The sequence below is a fragment of the Ammospiza nelsoni genome, chromosome 2 (assembly GCF_027579445.1).
Source record: "Ammospiza nelsoni isolate bAmmNel1 chromosome 2, bAmmNel1.pri, whole genome shotgun sequence".
Taxonomy (NCBI): Eukaryota; Metazoa; Chordata; class Aves; order Passeriformes; family Passerellidae; genus Ammospiza; species Ammospiza nelsoni.
Window position 1 is genome coordinate 55,844,697 of NC_080634.1, and position 17,259 is coordinate 55,861,955.

The window sequence follows — 17,259 nt, forward strand, 5'->3', positions numbered from 1 at the left end:
ACAAGCCTGTTTGAAGCAGGACCCTGTGCTAGAATGCTAATTTTCTGCTATTGCTACCTAAAGAGAAATTGCTCTAATTGCTGCAGCACATGATAGGAAGATCCATCTGCCTTTCCCACCAATTTGGCTGTCCTTGTCTCTGACTGCAGTGGCACACAGATGCTGGTGACTTCAGGTGGCATGTAGAGAGTGGATTGCATTCTCATTTTTATTTGCCATTTTCTCTCAACATTTTGATGTTGCCATTCTGTTTTGTGATTCAAAGAGCCCTACAGTTTCATTGGAAGACTAAAAAGGCTTTTGAATATCTCCATTATAATACAATAAATCAAACATGTGTGGTTTGTAAGGTGTATCCAAGTACTGATTACCACTGTATTCTCAAATATAAACCACAGCTATGTACTATCAATACAGTACCCCATCCAAAATAAGGACAAATATAGTACAAGATAAACACAGTTTCAGTTAACCTAAATACTGGATATAATTTTTTTCCCTCAAAGACTTCTTGCATATAATTTTCTTCTTTGAAATCACATGTTAATTTGTGATGCATTTTTGAATCTTTCTGCAGGTCTCCCCAGTCCCCTTTACAATCTCTTGTGTTCTTCCATTGCACTTATTGCCCTCACCTTCTTCAGGCCAAATGCAGGTTGTGTCACTAGGCAGGTAATTTAGCACAGGGCACCTTGCTCAAGAAATTCATGCCCTATTGCACATAAAATGTGTAATCTGCACTACAAAAACACCGACTACATCTCTTTAACATTGTACCAGCAGAAGGTGGTTTTTTTTATCCTTGCCTACGTAGATGTTTTGCTCCTCTCAGAGCTGCTGACGCTCAGTTCTCATTAGGCAGCTTCTGGCTCTTCTTAATGAGCTGGAAAAGCTGGGGTCACCTACACAGCTCACTCAGTGCTTGTTAACAGGACAGAGAAAGACTTCTGACTCTTGTGCAAGCCTTTTGCACAGGAGGGGTTGGGACACATCAGAGCCCTCAGGATGGTAAAACCAAACACCCTCCTTGCAAGGATTAAAAACAACTTTTCTGGCAAGATCACTCTTTATCCTTCAGAGGTGGTTTTGGAGCTACTTTACTCCCTTTTTGTCATAATTAAAATGTTAATGCTCAGTCTTGCCTGTTTCAGTTGAGCTTATTATTACAACAGCAACTTGGTACCATGAAAATCTTCACAAAGCACAAAAGAGAATTCTTGAAGACTGTCAAAATCTAGCTGTCCACTTTGCACAAAGACTCACAACTATTCCTTTGTGTAGCACACCTCCTTCATACTGAAATACATACACCCACCACAAACTGCTCTTGAGCAAAAGGCTTCTGTAAAACCTCATCCTGGAAATAGTATCAGCATCTTGTTTAAATAATTCAGAGTCCTTGGCTATGGGGCTGAGTAACATGGTCCAGGAGCTAAGGAAGATCCATGCCTTCCCAGAGCTCCATGTATGGAGAACTCTCCTTAAGCAACTGAATCCATTTCTGAGTTAATAATCTTTATATATTAGTTATGTATTACCCATGCACAGGCTAGTTCCCACCCTGGGGAATTTACAGTCTGCTCTTTGATAGATGATGCCATTTTGACAACACACTACAGATCTCTTTATAGGCTTGACTTTATCCTGTTAACACAAGTGACTGACTGCACTCTCAGGTCTTCCAGAGAACGAAAAAACCTGCTTCAGAAATGGAAGAGAATGGAAACTCTTAAATCTTCTGTCAGACACTACATCTATATCTGTTGGGAAAAAAACCAAGTCTCAATGAATAATGACAGCATTTTCACTTTATTTATTATATAATTTAATTTCATTTCTTGAGGTAAAAAATATTAAACTCCCTACAACAGCAGAGGTGAATGTTGTACATCAGCAGGTAGAGCCTGACTCAGTCTCAGATATTCAAAATACTGTTAATGATCTGGTCAAACTTGTAGACAGCTGCAAGATCAGATAAGGTTGAAGATGAATTTATCTTAATAAGTACCATCTCAAAGGACAAATTCTGAAGGGATTATTCTGGTGCCCTGTTGCCCTTGTGACTCTGCTCAAAGTATGTAACAGCTTCATACAGACTTAGGCATGGTCAGCAAAAAAAAAGAGAGAAATTTAATTCATCTTCAGGTACCTAAAAATTAAATCCCTCATTCCAATCTCCCCAAAAATGAAGAAAGAAATGTATGCCATTTCATAATGGTTTCTAGAAAAACTAACGTGGGTGCATCCAAAGACAATTCATCTCTCCTCTACTGGCTGCAGAACCTAATGCTTAACTTTATCTAGGAAATTAGTTTTCATATGGATGGAAGAGGTGAGAAGTCTCATCTTGGCAGTGGAAATCTGTTTATTCCAAGAAGAAGACCCTTCTTCTGTTTCTTGTGCTATCTTAAGAACCTTGCAGCCATTAAAGTATGTTTTTTTCCAGTTCTGAGCAAGGAATTTATGTCCAGGATAAAGTCTTTGGGCTGACAAAAGGGATTTCAAGCAGTCCCTAAGATGTCATTCCTTCTCAAAAAAAGATTTGCCAACTGTAAAAAAAGCAGACCACAGAAAGTTTGGGTTTTTTTCATTAGGTGCCACCACTCTTCAAGCAAGATGCTAGACAATTTTTACTTGAGATAACGGTGTGCTGTGCTGCACAAACATTTGCGCAGCCCCCGTGCTGAGAAGTGATAAAAGGTTAAAAACAATCTCTTCTTCTCTGTAGAAGCTGAACTTGCTGCCTTGTTTCACAAAAGAGGTGGCCATACAAGCTCACCTCAGGTGGCTTTGCTGGAACTTCTTTCTGGGCCAACAGTGCTGCCCGTCCTTCTCAAAATGCAGAATATGCATTCCTGAGGTGCCACATCTATAACCAAAATCCACGCAGCTTACAAAAATTTCAAATAGAATAAAAAAAGGCAGTTCCACTTTCTTATCCCCATTTACACCAGAAAGTACTTCCTTGCACTGTAACAAAAAAAATCATTTGAGATTATGTGTCACTCTCATGACTATCAGCTCACAGCCCTTACCAGGAATCCTTTCTTTTTTTACCCAAAGTGAAGGTACAGAATAATTGTCAGGGTTTTATTGGTATGGTTGGATGGTTTTTTTGTTTGGGGTTTTTTTGGCCCTGCACCCAGCAGCCAAGTGTGCTGGGCATTACAGAAGCACTAATGTGGAGCAGCTGACTAATTCCCAAATATTTCAAGCTGTTTAAGCAAATTGCCTGTACTTTCCCTTTGAGGAAATTAAAATAAGGGTACTAAGGTCACCTTGCTGCAGTAAGTTCTCTTATTTTGTGGTCAATGTGCCCTGCTTAGGTATTCTTCTGCTAAACTAATCATCATAGCTGGGCCCAGGAAAAAAAAATCTATCCTTTCTTCAAGAGGGTGGTTGTAACCCCTGTTCAAGTATCTGGGGCTGTTCTCTATGCCCCAGTATTTCTGGGATTTGAAAACAGGGCTCCCCTTGCTCATCCATTCCCATGTCCACCACTTCTTGCAGCATATTACAGTTGTGGCTACTCTTACAAGTCATAGGTTTGCTACAGATGAAAATATTTCATCCTTTGTACAAATTTTTGGAGTGAATTTTTTCCCTACCACACAAGTGCTTGCAGCTTACAGAAGACTAAATCAAGCAACACAGACAAGCACTTCCTTCTTCCTATATACTTGTATCCAGAAGACTGGGAAAAGAAAAACCCAGCTTAGCAACAAATAGAATCTGCGTTAGATGTGGCAATGAAAACCTATAAATATCCAAAGTCACGTGTAGGTTTATCACCTGCATATCTCATTTACCTTTTTTAGCTTCAGAATGGAAAATATTTGACCCCATTTACTCTGAAGCATCCTCTGACTCTTCAAAACAAAATGCCCCCAAGATGAAGGACACATCTCCCATCATGCCAGAGTATTTAAATACCTTATTTACAGTTGCCTTCACATTCCTCAAAGCCCTGGTGAAAACAAAAGTGCCTAGTAGGACCGGCAAATCTCAGCTATTTCAGAGTGGGAAGGAGAGAATTTCAGAGGTGCAGAGAATTCTCTGGAATCTGTCCCATCTTCTAGATACAAAAGGAAAAATCTCCTACAGGCACACAAAACTCTGCTACTAGGCATTAACAGCTTTATGGGTCAAAACCTTCACATCTTTGAGGGAGCTACAGGCAACAGCTAAATGGGTCACATCCCCTGCCCCAAACACCATACTGGCTTTAGTGCAGACAGCTGCCCTTCTATCAGTCTGAAAACACTCATTCAGTTATAAGGCCCATAAGGCAGAGATAACAGCAGAAAAATCTGAAGTGATGGTAAACTGATCTTAAACTGGAAGAGGAATCTATTGTGAAGCATATCTGAAAAATACCTCTGACCCATGACTCTTCCACTCTTCCAAAGTGATACAGCTTTTTACTCATCATCCCACAAGAAAAATCCAATTAATAAGGTAAACAGCTACCCTCTATCAGAGATCTAACAGACACACTCCTCTTTTAATATCCTACTTCCTTTCCACACACCTCTATCTCATATGTTAATGAACCAAATCTCTCAGCAACCTCACTGCCAGTTAGAAGCAACTCCTCTGAAGGGAGAGGAAAAATCTGAACTCTGAAGTTTGGAAAAGCAGATAGACACGGAGCAGAAATCCACCTTCTGCCTCTAAGAAGATGATGTTTCCTCCTCTTAATTGCTGCTTTCAGAAAACTTTGGTATCATGTAATTAACAAGTCACTTAAATTTAATAAAACAACAGCTGTTTTTCTGTGTTATTTTTTAAGAGACATGCAAATTAAGACAGTTTGTTGAGTTGCCCAATAAATACAGTAAACCCCACTTGATCTCTTTGTGGCAGCTGGAATAAAATTTTTAATTATCTAACATTTTCTGTACTACAGATTTAGTTCCACTATCATTAAAAAGTCTGTCGCCCAAACACTAGGCAAAAATATTCTCACCACATCATCACACACATACTTCTCAAAAAGGAAGCATTTCAACTAGAAATCTTTGGATGTACTTACTGAGATTGTACCATTGTCTAGACCTATGGACAGCCTTCTGGTTTCCGGGTTAAAAGACATGCATGAACATGGAGCTGAAAAAAATGAACATGTTGATGAAGTTAACAAAACTGTGATTCTCATTTTCTTGAAGTTCTGGAATGCCTAAAATTAGCTAACATGCTTTATGATGCTGTGCAGCATTTTGAGCTTACCAATAGACAAGCATTAAAATAAATATTTTCTTGCAATTCATTCAACCCTATCCTATTAGGACATGGAAAAATAGCTATTTCTTACTCCAGTTCCCTAATTTTTTTTTTCTTACTAGTTATCTGTAAACAAGCCTTTCATATAAGAGGAATTGTGCTGCTTTGATACAACAGGCACTTGACATTTCAATATAAGTCAGAGATTACTTAGCTGAATAATTTAGTTTTTTACATTTGCCTGAACTGTGCTGACAATAAAACAAAACACTACATTATGTCAGAAGCTTGCATCCTATACCTACAGTAAGAAAATTTCCCAGTAGGAATCAACATGTCAACTAATATTAAGGACAGAGTTCAACTGTCCCCTACTCCAATTCCATCAGAGACAGTACTATGACAGTATCACATACTATGGTCAAAATAATTTATCTAAAACTAGCCATTGCTTGATTTCATTGATATTACTCTAATAAATATCAAGACTTATCCTGAAATTGCACACAAGATGGTCACAGTATGCTCCCTCAAGGATCTGGCAGGATTTGTACCCAGGATAAAACCAGGTCTCCTCACAAGAATTCAAGAGCTGTGCTTGGTTTAATTGAAAAATTGTGAAGTTACATTCAGAAAGCAGGAATTGCTTTTACCACCCAACACAGCACCATGCAGCTGGGAATCCTGCTGTCCCAACAGAAACCTTCAGGAATTATTTTTTAGGAGCAATTCCCAACTGCAGCTAGGATAACAGTAAGAGTTATAAAGCTTTATAAACCATATTCTTATGATAAATACAGAGTACAGTCAGATGCACTTGTAGTTCTGCTTTTCTCCGCCCTTTTGGTTTCCACTGTCCATTGTGATTGCTCGCATGTTTGTGTTACTAACAAGCTTGGAGTCCTCTCTTTTGTGATCCAGTATCTTCTCAATTTGTGAAATGCCTCTCCTAGGACTAAACAGCCCATAGCTTAGCAAATCTTCCTTGATAGTTTAATTGGCAGCAAAGCTATATGCAGAGGAGTCAATGTTGACTGTGTAATAAAACTTATTCCACTTTCAGTATTGACTCCCTCTTCAAATGTTTCCTGGAGGACAAGTACCATAAACAGAAAGCCCATCAGAGCCACATCCAGGCAGGCACTTCAGTTTATTCCTTTCCTGGAAGGGCTGACTGAACTGAATCAATTAAAAGGCTTCAGTTCAAGGAAACTGACACAAAGGAAACAATTAAATCCTAGTAGCAGTGACAAAATTGCTCCTTCCTATACCTCTCCCTTAGAAAAGGCAAATTGGAATCACCCCTTCCAGAAGTGGTGCATTACTACTATACTGAGGCTTCTATGCCTGTAGCAGAATAAGAGTTGTAGGGAAAAAATGGACAGAAAACTCTCCAATTCTAAGCATAATAAACATCAAATAAGTTTAAAGGCACTTAATGGCAGAACAGGTATATCACACAGCAGCTTTTAAATGCTGGACACTGGGCATACATTGAAAGAGCTACCAGTATCAATGAAGGCAATGAATGAGCAGCTCACTGAGAAGTTGCCTAAGGTAAAATAATTATTAGAAGTATGCTTTTCCCAAACACTTCAGAAGCAAATGATGCAAGCAATTGCTTGACACAATTGCAAAAGAAGTAATTTCTGAATTCCATAACTGTGTGTACACAGTCATAGCAGCGTCAAGATACTTACTTTGCTATAATGATATTTCCCAAGGGAACTCTTCAGTAACATGTGCACTTAAAAAAATCATTATGACAGCACTAAAATTATGTCCATACCAACTACACTGATGTAGTCAGTCGTGCTACTTGTAACAAGACTGCAGCTTACTCTGGTAAAATTAAGACAATATTCAGGTACTTTAGCACTTAGGCTCATTAAAAAGAGGGGAAGAAAAAAAAAAAGAAAAAAACAAAAAGAAACCCTAAAACCTTAAGCTTCTGAGATGTTTAAGACCCTTTAAAAAGCATATCCAGGAAAAATAATAGCACTCTGAAGATTCTCTACTTAAGAACTTAGCTATGATTTAGATTTCAGACTTGAAAAAGATTCATCTGAACTGCTATGGAGGACAAGCAGTCCTGATGCAGAAGTCTGGCTGCAGTCTTTTCTTAAATACAGGGCAAATACACACTGATTTTTTGCCTTTAGAAAATGAAATATGGAGAGAAATCACAATTATATATTTCATGCTCTCAAAAGCATGTCACCTTCATTAGAGGCAGACAGAATCAGAAGAGAAATAGAGACTTTGTCCCTGCAATTTCTGAGACTCCCCTCTGAAGTGCCTAAACATGACACAGTTTGAGACCAAAGGAGCATGTTTTGCATTGCAATTGTTTCACCCTGCTGTTCAAAGCAAAGTGTTAGTTACGAAAATCATCATAAGACAAGCAGTGTATTATCTGCCTCAAAGACTGGATACTCCATTGTTCACGAGTACAATAAATCTTTTACTCCATTCCACATCTCTAATAGGGTTTTTTGGTTGCATTTAGGTCTTTTTGTGTGTTTTAGTTTTGTTGGTTTTTTAATTGGAAAATTTTACTTGACTCTTGACTACAATTTCTTTACCTTTCATAAATCTGTCTCTGCTAAGCTGTTTTTTTAGTCCTCTGCCCAAAGTGACAAATCTAACCATGGTTACACCTGTAATCAAGAGTACACATCTAACCAGGGTTACATGTTTACAGAGCTCTGTTGTTAATCAGCTGTTGAGACAATGCTGGTGCAAAGGAAATGGATTAGCAAGGCTTCAGCTAGAACTCTTTTTCTTTCTCATGGGCTGGAGATGATGATCAAAAATATGGCCACTGTGCTGTCCAGAATTTTTTGACCATAGAATCACCCACAGGGCAGAACATAAAACTTTCCCAATTAGGAGAAATCCTACCTCTAAGCTCAGAAGAGTGCTATAATCTTGGCCTTTTGATTTTGACATTCAGAATGCATTGACGACCCTGTTTGGGTGCAGAACTTGACCAAAGCACATCACTGACTCAACCCAACTCCTCATCCTTCTCATTTCCCAGAGGAGCTAGTCTGCAAACTCAGTTATTGAGGCTACCTGATATCAAATCAAAATAGATTGGGTCACACATCACCACAGTCAGTCACAACTCAGGCTAATGGGGTACCTAGAGGTAGGATTGCCACTCGCAGCTTGCTAAGCAGCACAAAGGCACCATTGTGCCTCCTACATTTTTACACAAAGAAACTCTCAGCAGTCATTGTTCTTTAAACAACAAAACCCAGTATGAACCTAAAGCAGAGCACCATCAAAAAGGTGATCAACACAGAAACAGACAAAACCATCATTTCCAGTCAAGTGCAGACTTGTACAGATTCTGACTCAGAGCCCTTTCTATGATTTCCAAGCTCAGAGGCATGACTGGTTGTAATTGCTTCAGTTGTTAATTATACCTGATGATTCTTGAAATTGTTGAATAACACAATATAATTTCAATATCTCATGCCTCAAAAGCTTACCAGCCTACGAAGTGAAGGAGCACTGTCAAGTGTTCGAATTTATGAAGGAGCTTTGAAATAGTCCCCATTCAGTGGAACTGGATCTACTCCATCATTTCCATTGAAACAGTTATTACTGGCAATGACACAGCTTTGCTAAGACCAGAGAACAATCTAATGAGATTCAAATATGCAAATGTATACAACAATATCACATGGAAAAAGAGAAGTCTCAACGCCAAATAGCTAGAAAGGCCATTTCGTAACAGTTTGGCTGGGGAAAGCAAACCTCTTAGGACCAGCCAAGGGAACTCAGGCCACTGCCAGTGATCATGACAGAGCTCCAGAGACTGCCACACCATTAGCTAGTTCCCAATACCTTCTTGGCAAAATCTTGAGCAGAAAGTACCTTTGAGGATTGACACATTCTTATGAGCTAGTCCATCAACAAAGGAGGATGAGGGGTCCTCCTCTACCAAATTGTTTTCTCAAATCAGGCAAATACCATGGCTGCCCTAGAGTCCCAATGATGTTTTTCTACTAAAACTTACACCTATTTAAATATTTTAGCTATCGTGGAGACAGATGCTTCTTACAAATCTACCTATCTTAGCTTAAAATAATCCATTCTCCAGACAGTATGAATACCTCCACGAGACCTGATATGTGCTCCCCAATCTGGATTTAAGGTCAGCTTTACAAGCTTTCCAAAGACAGGCTAACCCAGCACATCTAATTGAAGCTGACTGAAGAGCATTAGCATATACCTGCCTCCAATGACCTACAAAATTATATTCCTGCACTCAACACAGGGGTTACAGCAAACAGCAAGGGCTGTCATTTCTTCAACTCTCCCTTGGGAAAATGGACATTGATCTGCAGTTTCTCAAAGCATGAACACTCTCTTTGGGAGAGGAGACATAATGGAGGGATCCATCAGGGAAATCTGGTTTTCCACGTTCAATTGCAAAGGTAAAATGATTCTGCTCCTAAATTAGAAGAGCTGCCTTCCCTGTCTAGTATACTCTCTATCACATTAGGTGCCACGGAATATTAAGTTCTTACCAAAAAACCATTTACCATTGCACTCTAATGGACTGAGCACACACAGTAGGAAGGGCAGAGTGATTTATACCGGAGACTTACAAAGCATTATGGACTCCATTAGGGGCAGAATGCAAGACCACATTTTGAGTTCCCATATTTTAAAACCTGTGTTTGCATTAAATGCTCATCCCTTGCTAACATGTCTGTATCCTTTAACTGCTGTAATCTCTGATGCCTCTCAGAAGCATTAGCATGTAACTTTGTAAAGCTTCACTGGTACCAAGAGGATTGTTAAAGAATAACATTTGATACAGAGATGTAAGCATGCAAACAGTCATAAGCATGAAGCTTCATCAAAACTACTTTGCAAATCCACAGTAGATATTGAACATCTCCTTATACTTACATGGCATTGCATGGTATATACTGGGCCAGTACTGCCCGCTGTCTCTCTTCAGCCAGACACGAACTGTTCTGTAAAAGAAAAAGCACTACATGGGAGGAAGAATTAAAAACTAATCATGTCTGAATGAAAACAAAGTGGTCATGATGAATGTACAATATGTTCTTCAAAATTAAATTATTTTGCTGAGAGGGAAAGCAAACTCATGAACTCCTACACCAGTCTGATACATCAGCCTCAGATTAACCCCTGTAAGGTGATAAGCGTTGACTCCTTGGTTCAATTCAGTATTCAATAACTTGGCTAAACATATCTCAACAATATTTGGAAACTGCTATGGCTTTTAGTTCTTTGCTTTACAAGGACTTTAACAGGACTGTTCATTCAAGGCTCCACGTGAGAATTTGGGGCAGCACAGGTAGCCCAGTAGAGCATTCCTGTATCAGCGCTTCCAGTCTCTGCAGAAACCTTCCCCCTGCTCTCAGGGTAGGCCTTGGCCCATTTGCTGCCTGTTGTTTCATTGTTCTGCTTTCGGAAAACCCCTAAAAAGAAGAAGGAAGTTCTGAAATTTTCAGCTGCTTATTACTAAGGTTACGTCCATTTTTGCCAAAAACGACCTCTTCAGCTTCAGGACCTTTCCTCTCCTCCATGCACACAGAGTGCTATCAGAAGAAGCCACTGAGCACAAAGAAGCCAAACTTATCCTTCTCTGAAGAGGATGACAAATGTGACAAGCAGCCCTGCAGGTCTCCTCTGCCTCATCAGTTTGGAGTTGGTGTCTTTGAATAGAGGCCCTTAGAATCAATCACACAGTGCTCCCTACAAACACAGCAGTTTCCTCTCTTCTAGAAGATCTTCCCAATGTATCTCAGGATTACTTTTGCTTTCTCATAATCATATTATACTGTCAGATGCCTTTTACTCAATCCATGCCCTTCAGAGATTTGAGACAATTGTTGCTTGTTTCTACAGCAGAGGATCTGGACTGATGCACCATCTGGGTCATTAAATATTTATTATTTCAGCCCTCATTACCATTTGCTTCTTTTGGTCCAGTCTCTGAAGCCTCCTTATACTTGAAGCTCTCAACTTCAGTTCATCAATTAATTTCATCAAAACATGTCTAGTAACAGTGTCAACAGTTAAAGCAGCATTAACCTCTTACTTGTTTCTGCATAGCCCACTCTCACCTCACTTACAGCCCCCTGTTCCTCTAATTACTGTTTCCTCTAATCCTTATATCTAATGTTAACCAGAAAACTCTCCATATAATACTGTATTCATGCTTTATTGATTTACTTTGAATGTATTACCCTTCTCTAGAAAACACAGTTATCCAAGACAGCACCATGTTAGCACAGATTTTGACCCAGCACCCACTTCTATTCAGTCAAAATTACTATGCAACAGCAAATGCAGGAGGGATCTAAAAACCTATTGTTTCTATAACTTGCACTTGATGCCATAAAGAAAAAAGAACAAGCAAGAGTGGCTCTTTCCAGTACATGAAACGCGGAAATACAGCTTACGGAAAAGACTGCATGATCATTTCTATTGTTACCTCATTTTATTCAAAAAGAAGATTGCAGCCCTCTTTAGTCAGTACAAATTCAGAGCAATGTCATAATACAAGAAATACATCATAAAGGAATATAAATTGATCTAAGGCATTACATACACAAATATAGTCTGAATTGAGATGCTGTGCATAATAAAGCAATTCAAGAACTAGTAATCCATCCTTCAAACTTCAAACTAAAGGCTGTACCACTTTGTCTTCCTTGTGCTGCTTATGTCCAAAATCAAGTCTCTGCTCATCTTACCCTGCCTTCAAACTCCTTTTACAGCAAATAATTCTGAGACCTTGTATATTTGGGCACCACACAAGCTGAACCATTGCAGAAATATCTCAACAGGGTATGTTGCTCTAAAAACTAACCCTTCACTGGGTTAACAAGTCCCAAGTTTAGAAAGCTCTCACAAATTACACAAAACATGTAACATTCATTATAATTATGTCCTAAGTCTAATGGCCTTTTTGTGTTGAACACAGCAGCAGCTCTGAAGCAAAGCTGCCAAAACACTTTGTAAGGCACAATTCACTGGCCAATAATAAGGCTGATGTATCTTTGATGGTGAGAGGGACAGACAAATCCTTCTGTCATTTCTCCCCACAGCTGACCAAGGCTGTTGACCAGAAGCTCTAGATGCACATCAACCACTCAGTTTCCCAAATGGATGAGCTCTTACAAATGTGTTTGTCCTTACAAGTGAGGTCATTGTGACAATGAATGTGTGTGCACAAAAAATAATGGGATGAATCACAGGGAGCTGAAATAACTGAATATGAAACTACCCTGAGGAAATGCACCTGTGAGAGACCTGCCTTTCTTGAACATCCCAATCTAGGTATTCAAGTGCTATCTGTTTCAAAATCCCCAGGCTTCAACAACATTGCCCTTCCTCTCCACTCTGACACTTCTGCAAATAATAAATCCAGTACAACATCTTACAAATAATTCAGCTTGCTAGGAAAGGACTGTGTAGAAGAACAGATCTTTCAAAAGCTGGAGGAAATAAAAATGAGTTTTATGTGCAAAAATGGCAATAAATTGAATGCTTTGGGTTGGTTTTGTCATTGTTTATTAAACTGTACCCACTGCAGAATTTCTAATCAATTTGACAGTTGCATCAATTTTAAGACTTTTACATGAATGATAATGAAGCAAAACATATTTTCTAGTAAAGTTTAAAACAAACAAAGAAAAAAACTGCTGGAGGTTGTGTTATGAGTGAAGCTACTTCTACTAATATAGGCTTCTTCTATAGGTACACAGTATGCTCATTTCTTAGTGTAGTCAAATATATTTCCATTCAAGGACTAAATCATGTGACTAAATGACAACTAAATGAGAAACAGCATTCTAAGAATAAAAAAACTATGAAAAGATGCCATCTAACTGTAAGGTGTGTGAAAAGAAACATAACCAGCAAGTCAGTTCATGCAACTCTTCAGAGAAATAAGTATCTCCCCAGTAAATGATCTAAAGAAAAGATCTTGTTAACAATTTATTTTAAAATTAAGGACGATTACTATGCATGTCTTTTAAGCAAACATTTAAAATCAATATTAAGCATTATAATATGGATATTATAATATGGATAGATTTCCAATATCTATCCATAAGTTCATGTAAAAGCATGAAAGTTATTCTTTATGTCAGGATATGATGACTCAGAATTTTCTTCTCTTAAAGATCACTGAAATAGAAAAAGCGTTTTATTGAAAGAAGGAAAACCAACCTCACTTCAGTAGCCTTTTCTAGGTAACTTTTTCCCAAAGTAGAATTGGTCTAAAGACTGAACCATACCAACTACTGAGTTTGGGAGAAGCCCAATGTTCTTGGAAGAGCACATCCTTTTTCAGCTGAAGTTCCACACATTTCTGTATACTTTTTTACAGAATACTACCTACTAGATGTGAAACCCAGACCTTTCGGAGCTTCTAAAGAATGCAAAGAAAAAAACCCAAGAATGAATGAAAACAAGCTTTTTTAATGGATATCCAGCATGTGGAGTACTTGCTGTTTGCATGGTTACTGGACTTAAAGATGCACCCACCTGGGTCAGGATTCAGCTGCTCTAGAGTGATTCAGTCAGCATCACCATGGAAATGAGTTGTCCCTTCATTTCGTTGCCAGCAAATTGACTTGGGAAGATTTTTAGAAGCTGTCAAATCGATGGATATTCTTCTAGTCTTTTCATAATAGAGATGATTTATTTTTAAATGAGACAGGCTATATAGAAATAATTCTGCCATACAAAAGACAGCCTGTGTCTTCATATATTAAGGGGATGTGAAAATTGCCAATTTTAAAAGAAAAATAGCTTCTCTCTGTTATGATGAAGAGAATGTGCTAAGGTCCAGGTGGCTGTGGATGTACCAGCAGGTGTCAAGCACACTGCCAGGCTGTGTAGGAGGTGAGCTCACTTGGGCACCTACTACTCCTGGAGGTGCCCATGTCAACAGCAGCACGTCCACCTCGGTGTGGCAGCTCTGTGCATCACCATCTACAGAAACTTATTAAGTCACTAGCATCTCATTTCTGATAAAAACAATCTGGTCATACAAACCCAACTTTGTTCATCCAGGCTGCAGTGTGCCTTGTGAAAATGTGCACAGTGCTGCCAGGTTGGACGCAAGATTCTCTGCTCTACCTCTACTCTGGCCTGAAAACTCAGTATTGCTTGGAGTGCTGGAGCTGAGTTTCTGGAGTGACTCACAGCAGGGCTCCTGTCTTTCCTCCTTTGTGCCTTGCATGAGACACTGGTGTTGCACACAGTACAGACATACTGATGTGTCAAAACACGGGCCCAAGATGTTTGCATGTTGCAATACTGGGAAATTTGTGCTAGGGAAATCCATTACTGCAAGAAACAAGATCCCTACAACACTCCACTTCTCCAGAATATCCATAAACCCACCAGTTCTAGTTTCACAGTTTGAGTGAGGAAACCTAATATATCTGTTTCCCATAACAGATCCTTACTCTCCTGTTCATTTTTTTCCTTTTTTAATTCTGTCTTTTTAAAATCTTTTCTTTGATGAGATGCACTTCTGTAATATTATCACCTTTATGCCCCAGACATACACCAGTGGACAACACAGCAGAGGTAACCCTCAACACATACCATTTACTACATTATTTCATAAGTATTCTTGGGAAAATGTTTTAAATAGCATTTTAATGTAGTCCTTATTGTTTGTACCTTGGACCGTGTACTGCAGGATTATTTTATCTCTTGTTTTGCTGAGTGACCAAAACCACTAAGCATCAAAAGAAATGTGAAATTATTTTAAAGATTTTATTTTATTATTTTATAATTTTATTCTTATTTGTAGCGAGGACACAAATTACAGAGGTACAGAAGCTTTAATCTGTCACTTTCTAAAGTCATCAGGCTTATTCAGAGACTCTTTGCACATTACAGCTCCTTGGGAAAGGGGGATATGTCAACAGTGCAAATAACATGGTTAAAAAGAAATGCCCAATGGGCATTTTCAGGGGCAATAATACTGTCCAATGTTTTAACTACAGAACTGATTTAACACCATTTCAGAACAGCTTTGAAAAAGGAAAAAGAATACACTAAACTATTGTGGAAAGTCCTTTAAAACACTCCTCCAACTATTCATTGATGAAAGAAACAAAAAGATATTATGATAATGTTATTTAAGCATTAGTGCAACCTGTGAGGTTTCAGGCATATCTAATAGAGTACTAGTACATGTTTTTACCATCAATACACTGAAGACTTCTTTATTGTTGAAAAGAAACTCCACCTATTCCTAAATATCCAATAACAGACAATTCAGAAGTATTCAAAAGACATGTTTCTGTAGAAACTAAAGATCTGCATTTGTGACAGCAAAAGCTGTACCTGATGTCATTAAACAAACATGACAATAGCAGCCTTTGAAGCCCAAGTACACCGCTGATGGCTTTATCACCTTTAGCAGGGACACACTGCCATTAGAATTAGGATAAGAAAAAATATTTAACAACTGCATAAACTGAACTATACAGTAGTATAAATCCCTCAACCTGTCCAGAGACTTTTTGCAGAGATGGGAAGAGATTATGACTTCCCCTTAGTGACATGGAACCCTACTGTGAATAAAGGATCCTTCATGCTTAGTGGCAGCTCAGGAACCACTGCCAGTGTACTGGAACCACTGATGAGGAGTTCCATCTCTCCAATAAATTTTGATAGAAAGTATATGAAAGCAAAAATCAAAACCAGAAGTAGTTTCTGGGCCAGCTTGCATTTCAGAGAAAACAAATAGAAATGTAATAGCAGAGTGCCAAAGCCTCAGGCAACAAGAGGACTTTTTCCTAACAGTCCTTATCCTATGTCCTCCTAAATGAAAAGCAAAACAAAACAAAAAAAAAAAACCAAAAAAAAAAATCAAGACATAACCCCAGTACTCAGACACCACCCCCACCAAACCCAACACCAAAGGCCCAGGGAAGTGCATGACTGTCTCCCATTCAGACTCACCCATACTAATTCCCACACAACTGTGATGGAGGGGTCTGCATAAACCCTGAAATGCTGGGGCACATTCCAGGTGCCACCTTGTTTTCCCTGGTTTTGATGAACAAATGTGTGATTTCAGCTGAACTAGTCAAAGATTAACTGACTGGACTTTTTCTGAGACTGAGTCCGTGTCCAGCTATGCAGCCACACTATAAGAAGGATATAAAGCTATTCAGAGAGCATGCAGCAGAGGCTATAGGGATGGTGAAGGGTCCTGAAGGGGAAGCCACATGAGGAGTGGCTGAGGTCACTTGACCTGCTCAGCCTGGAGGAGACTGAGGGGGGACCCCATGGCAGGCTACAGCTGCCTGCCAAGGGGAAGTGGAAGGGCAGGTACTGATCTCTTCTCTCAAGTGGCCAGCAACAGAACCTGAGGGACTGACATGGAGCAGAGTGAGGGGAAGTTGAGGTTGGATATTAGGAAAAAGTTCTTCACTGTAACAGTTTCTCCAGGGAACTAGTCACAGCACCAAGCCTGCTGAAGTTCAAAAAGCTTTTGGACAAAGCTCTCAAGCATGTTGTGTGATTTGTGTGATTCTTGGAGTGTCCTGTGCAGGTCCAGGAGTTGGACTTGATGATCCTTGTGGGTCCCTTCCAAGCCAGGATACCCTATGATTCTGTGATCACTGTAGGTCTGGTCTAGGGTCTTTTATATTACAAAAGGGCAGGTTGAGTTTCTGAAGTAAAGTGCAAGAGCTACAAGTTCAGAAAAGGGGGAAAATGTATGGGGAAGTGATTAAAGAGTTCTGAAGGATGGACTGTTTTACAGAGGTTCTCTCTTCGCACTGATTACATAAAGGCATTTCTAGAAGATAAAATATCCTCATGGTAACCTTGGTCTGTAACTCATCATTGGGCTTCCCATAAAATGGAAGTATTTTGAATAATGAGAAGATACTCTGTATCTGTATTTTGAACAACTGAGAATAATTTTGAATAATAAGAGATACTCTATCTCTCAAGCCCTGCAACAAAGCCGTAGAAGCAGTAAGATCTGACTTCAAG

General features: G+C 39.1%; 1 protein-coding gene across 1 annotated transcript in view; it reads right to left on the reverse strand.

Moving 5' to 3' along the window:
- The window catches only part of WDFY2 (WD repeat and FYVE domain containing 2), a 63,949-nt gene that overhangs the window by 23,310 nt on the left and 23,380 nt on the right, over positions 1-17,259 (reverse strand). Inside the window, exons 2-3 of the mRNA XM_059466575.1 lie at positions 10,156-10,223; positions 5,036-5,109 (exon numbers count right to left, since the gene is read on the reverse strand). Of these exons, the coding sequence (XP_059322558.1) occupies positions 5,036-5,109; positions 10,156-10,223 (142 nt within the window). The remainder of the gene's footprint in view (positions 1-5,035; positions 5,110-10,155; positions 10,224-17,259) is intronic.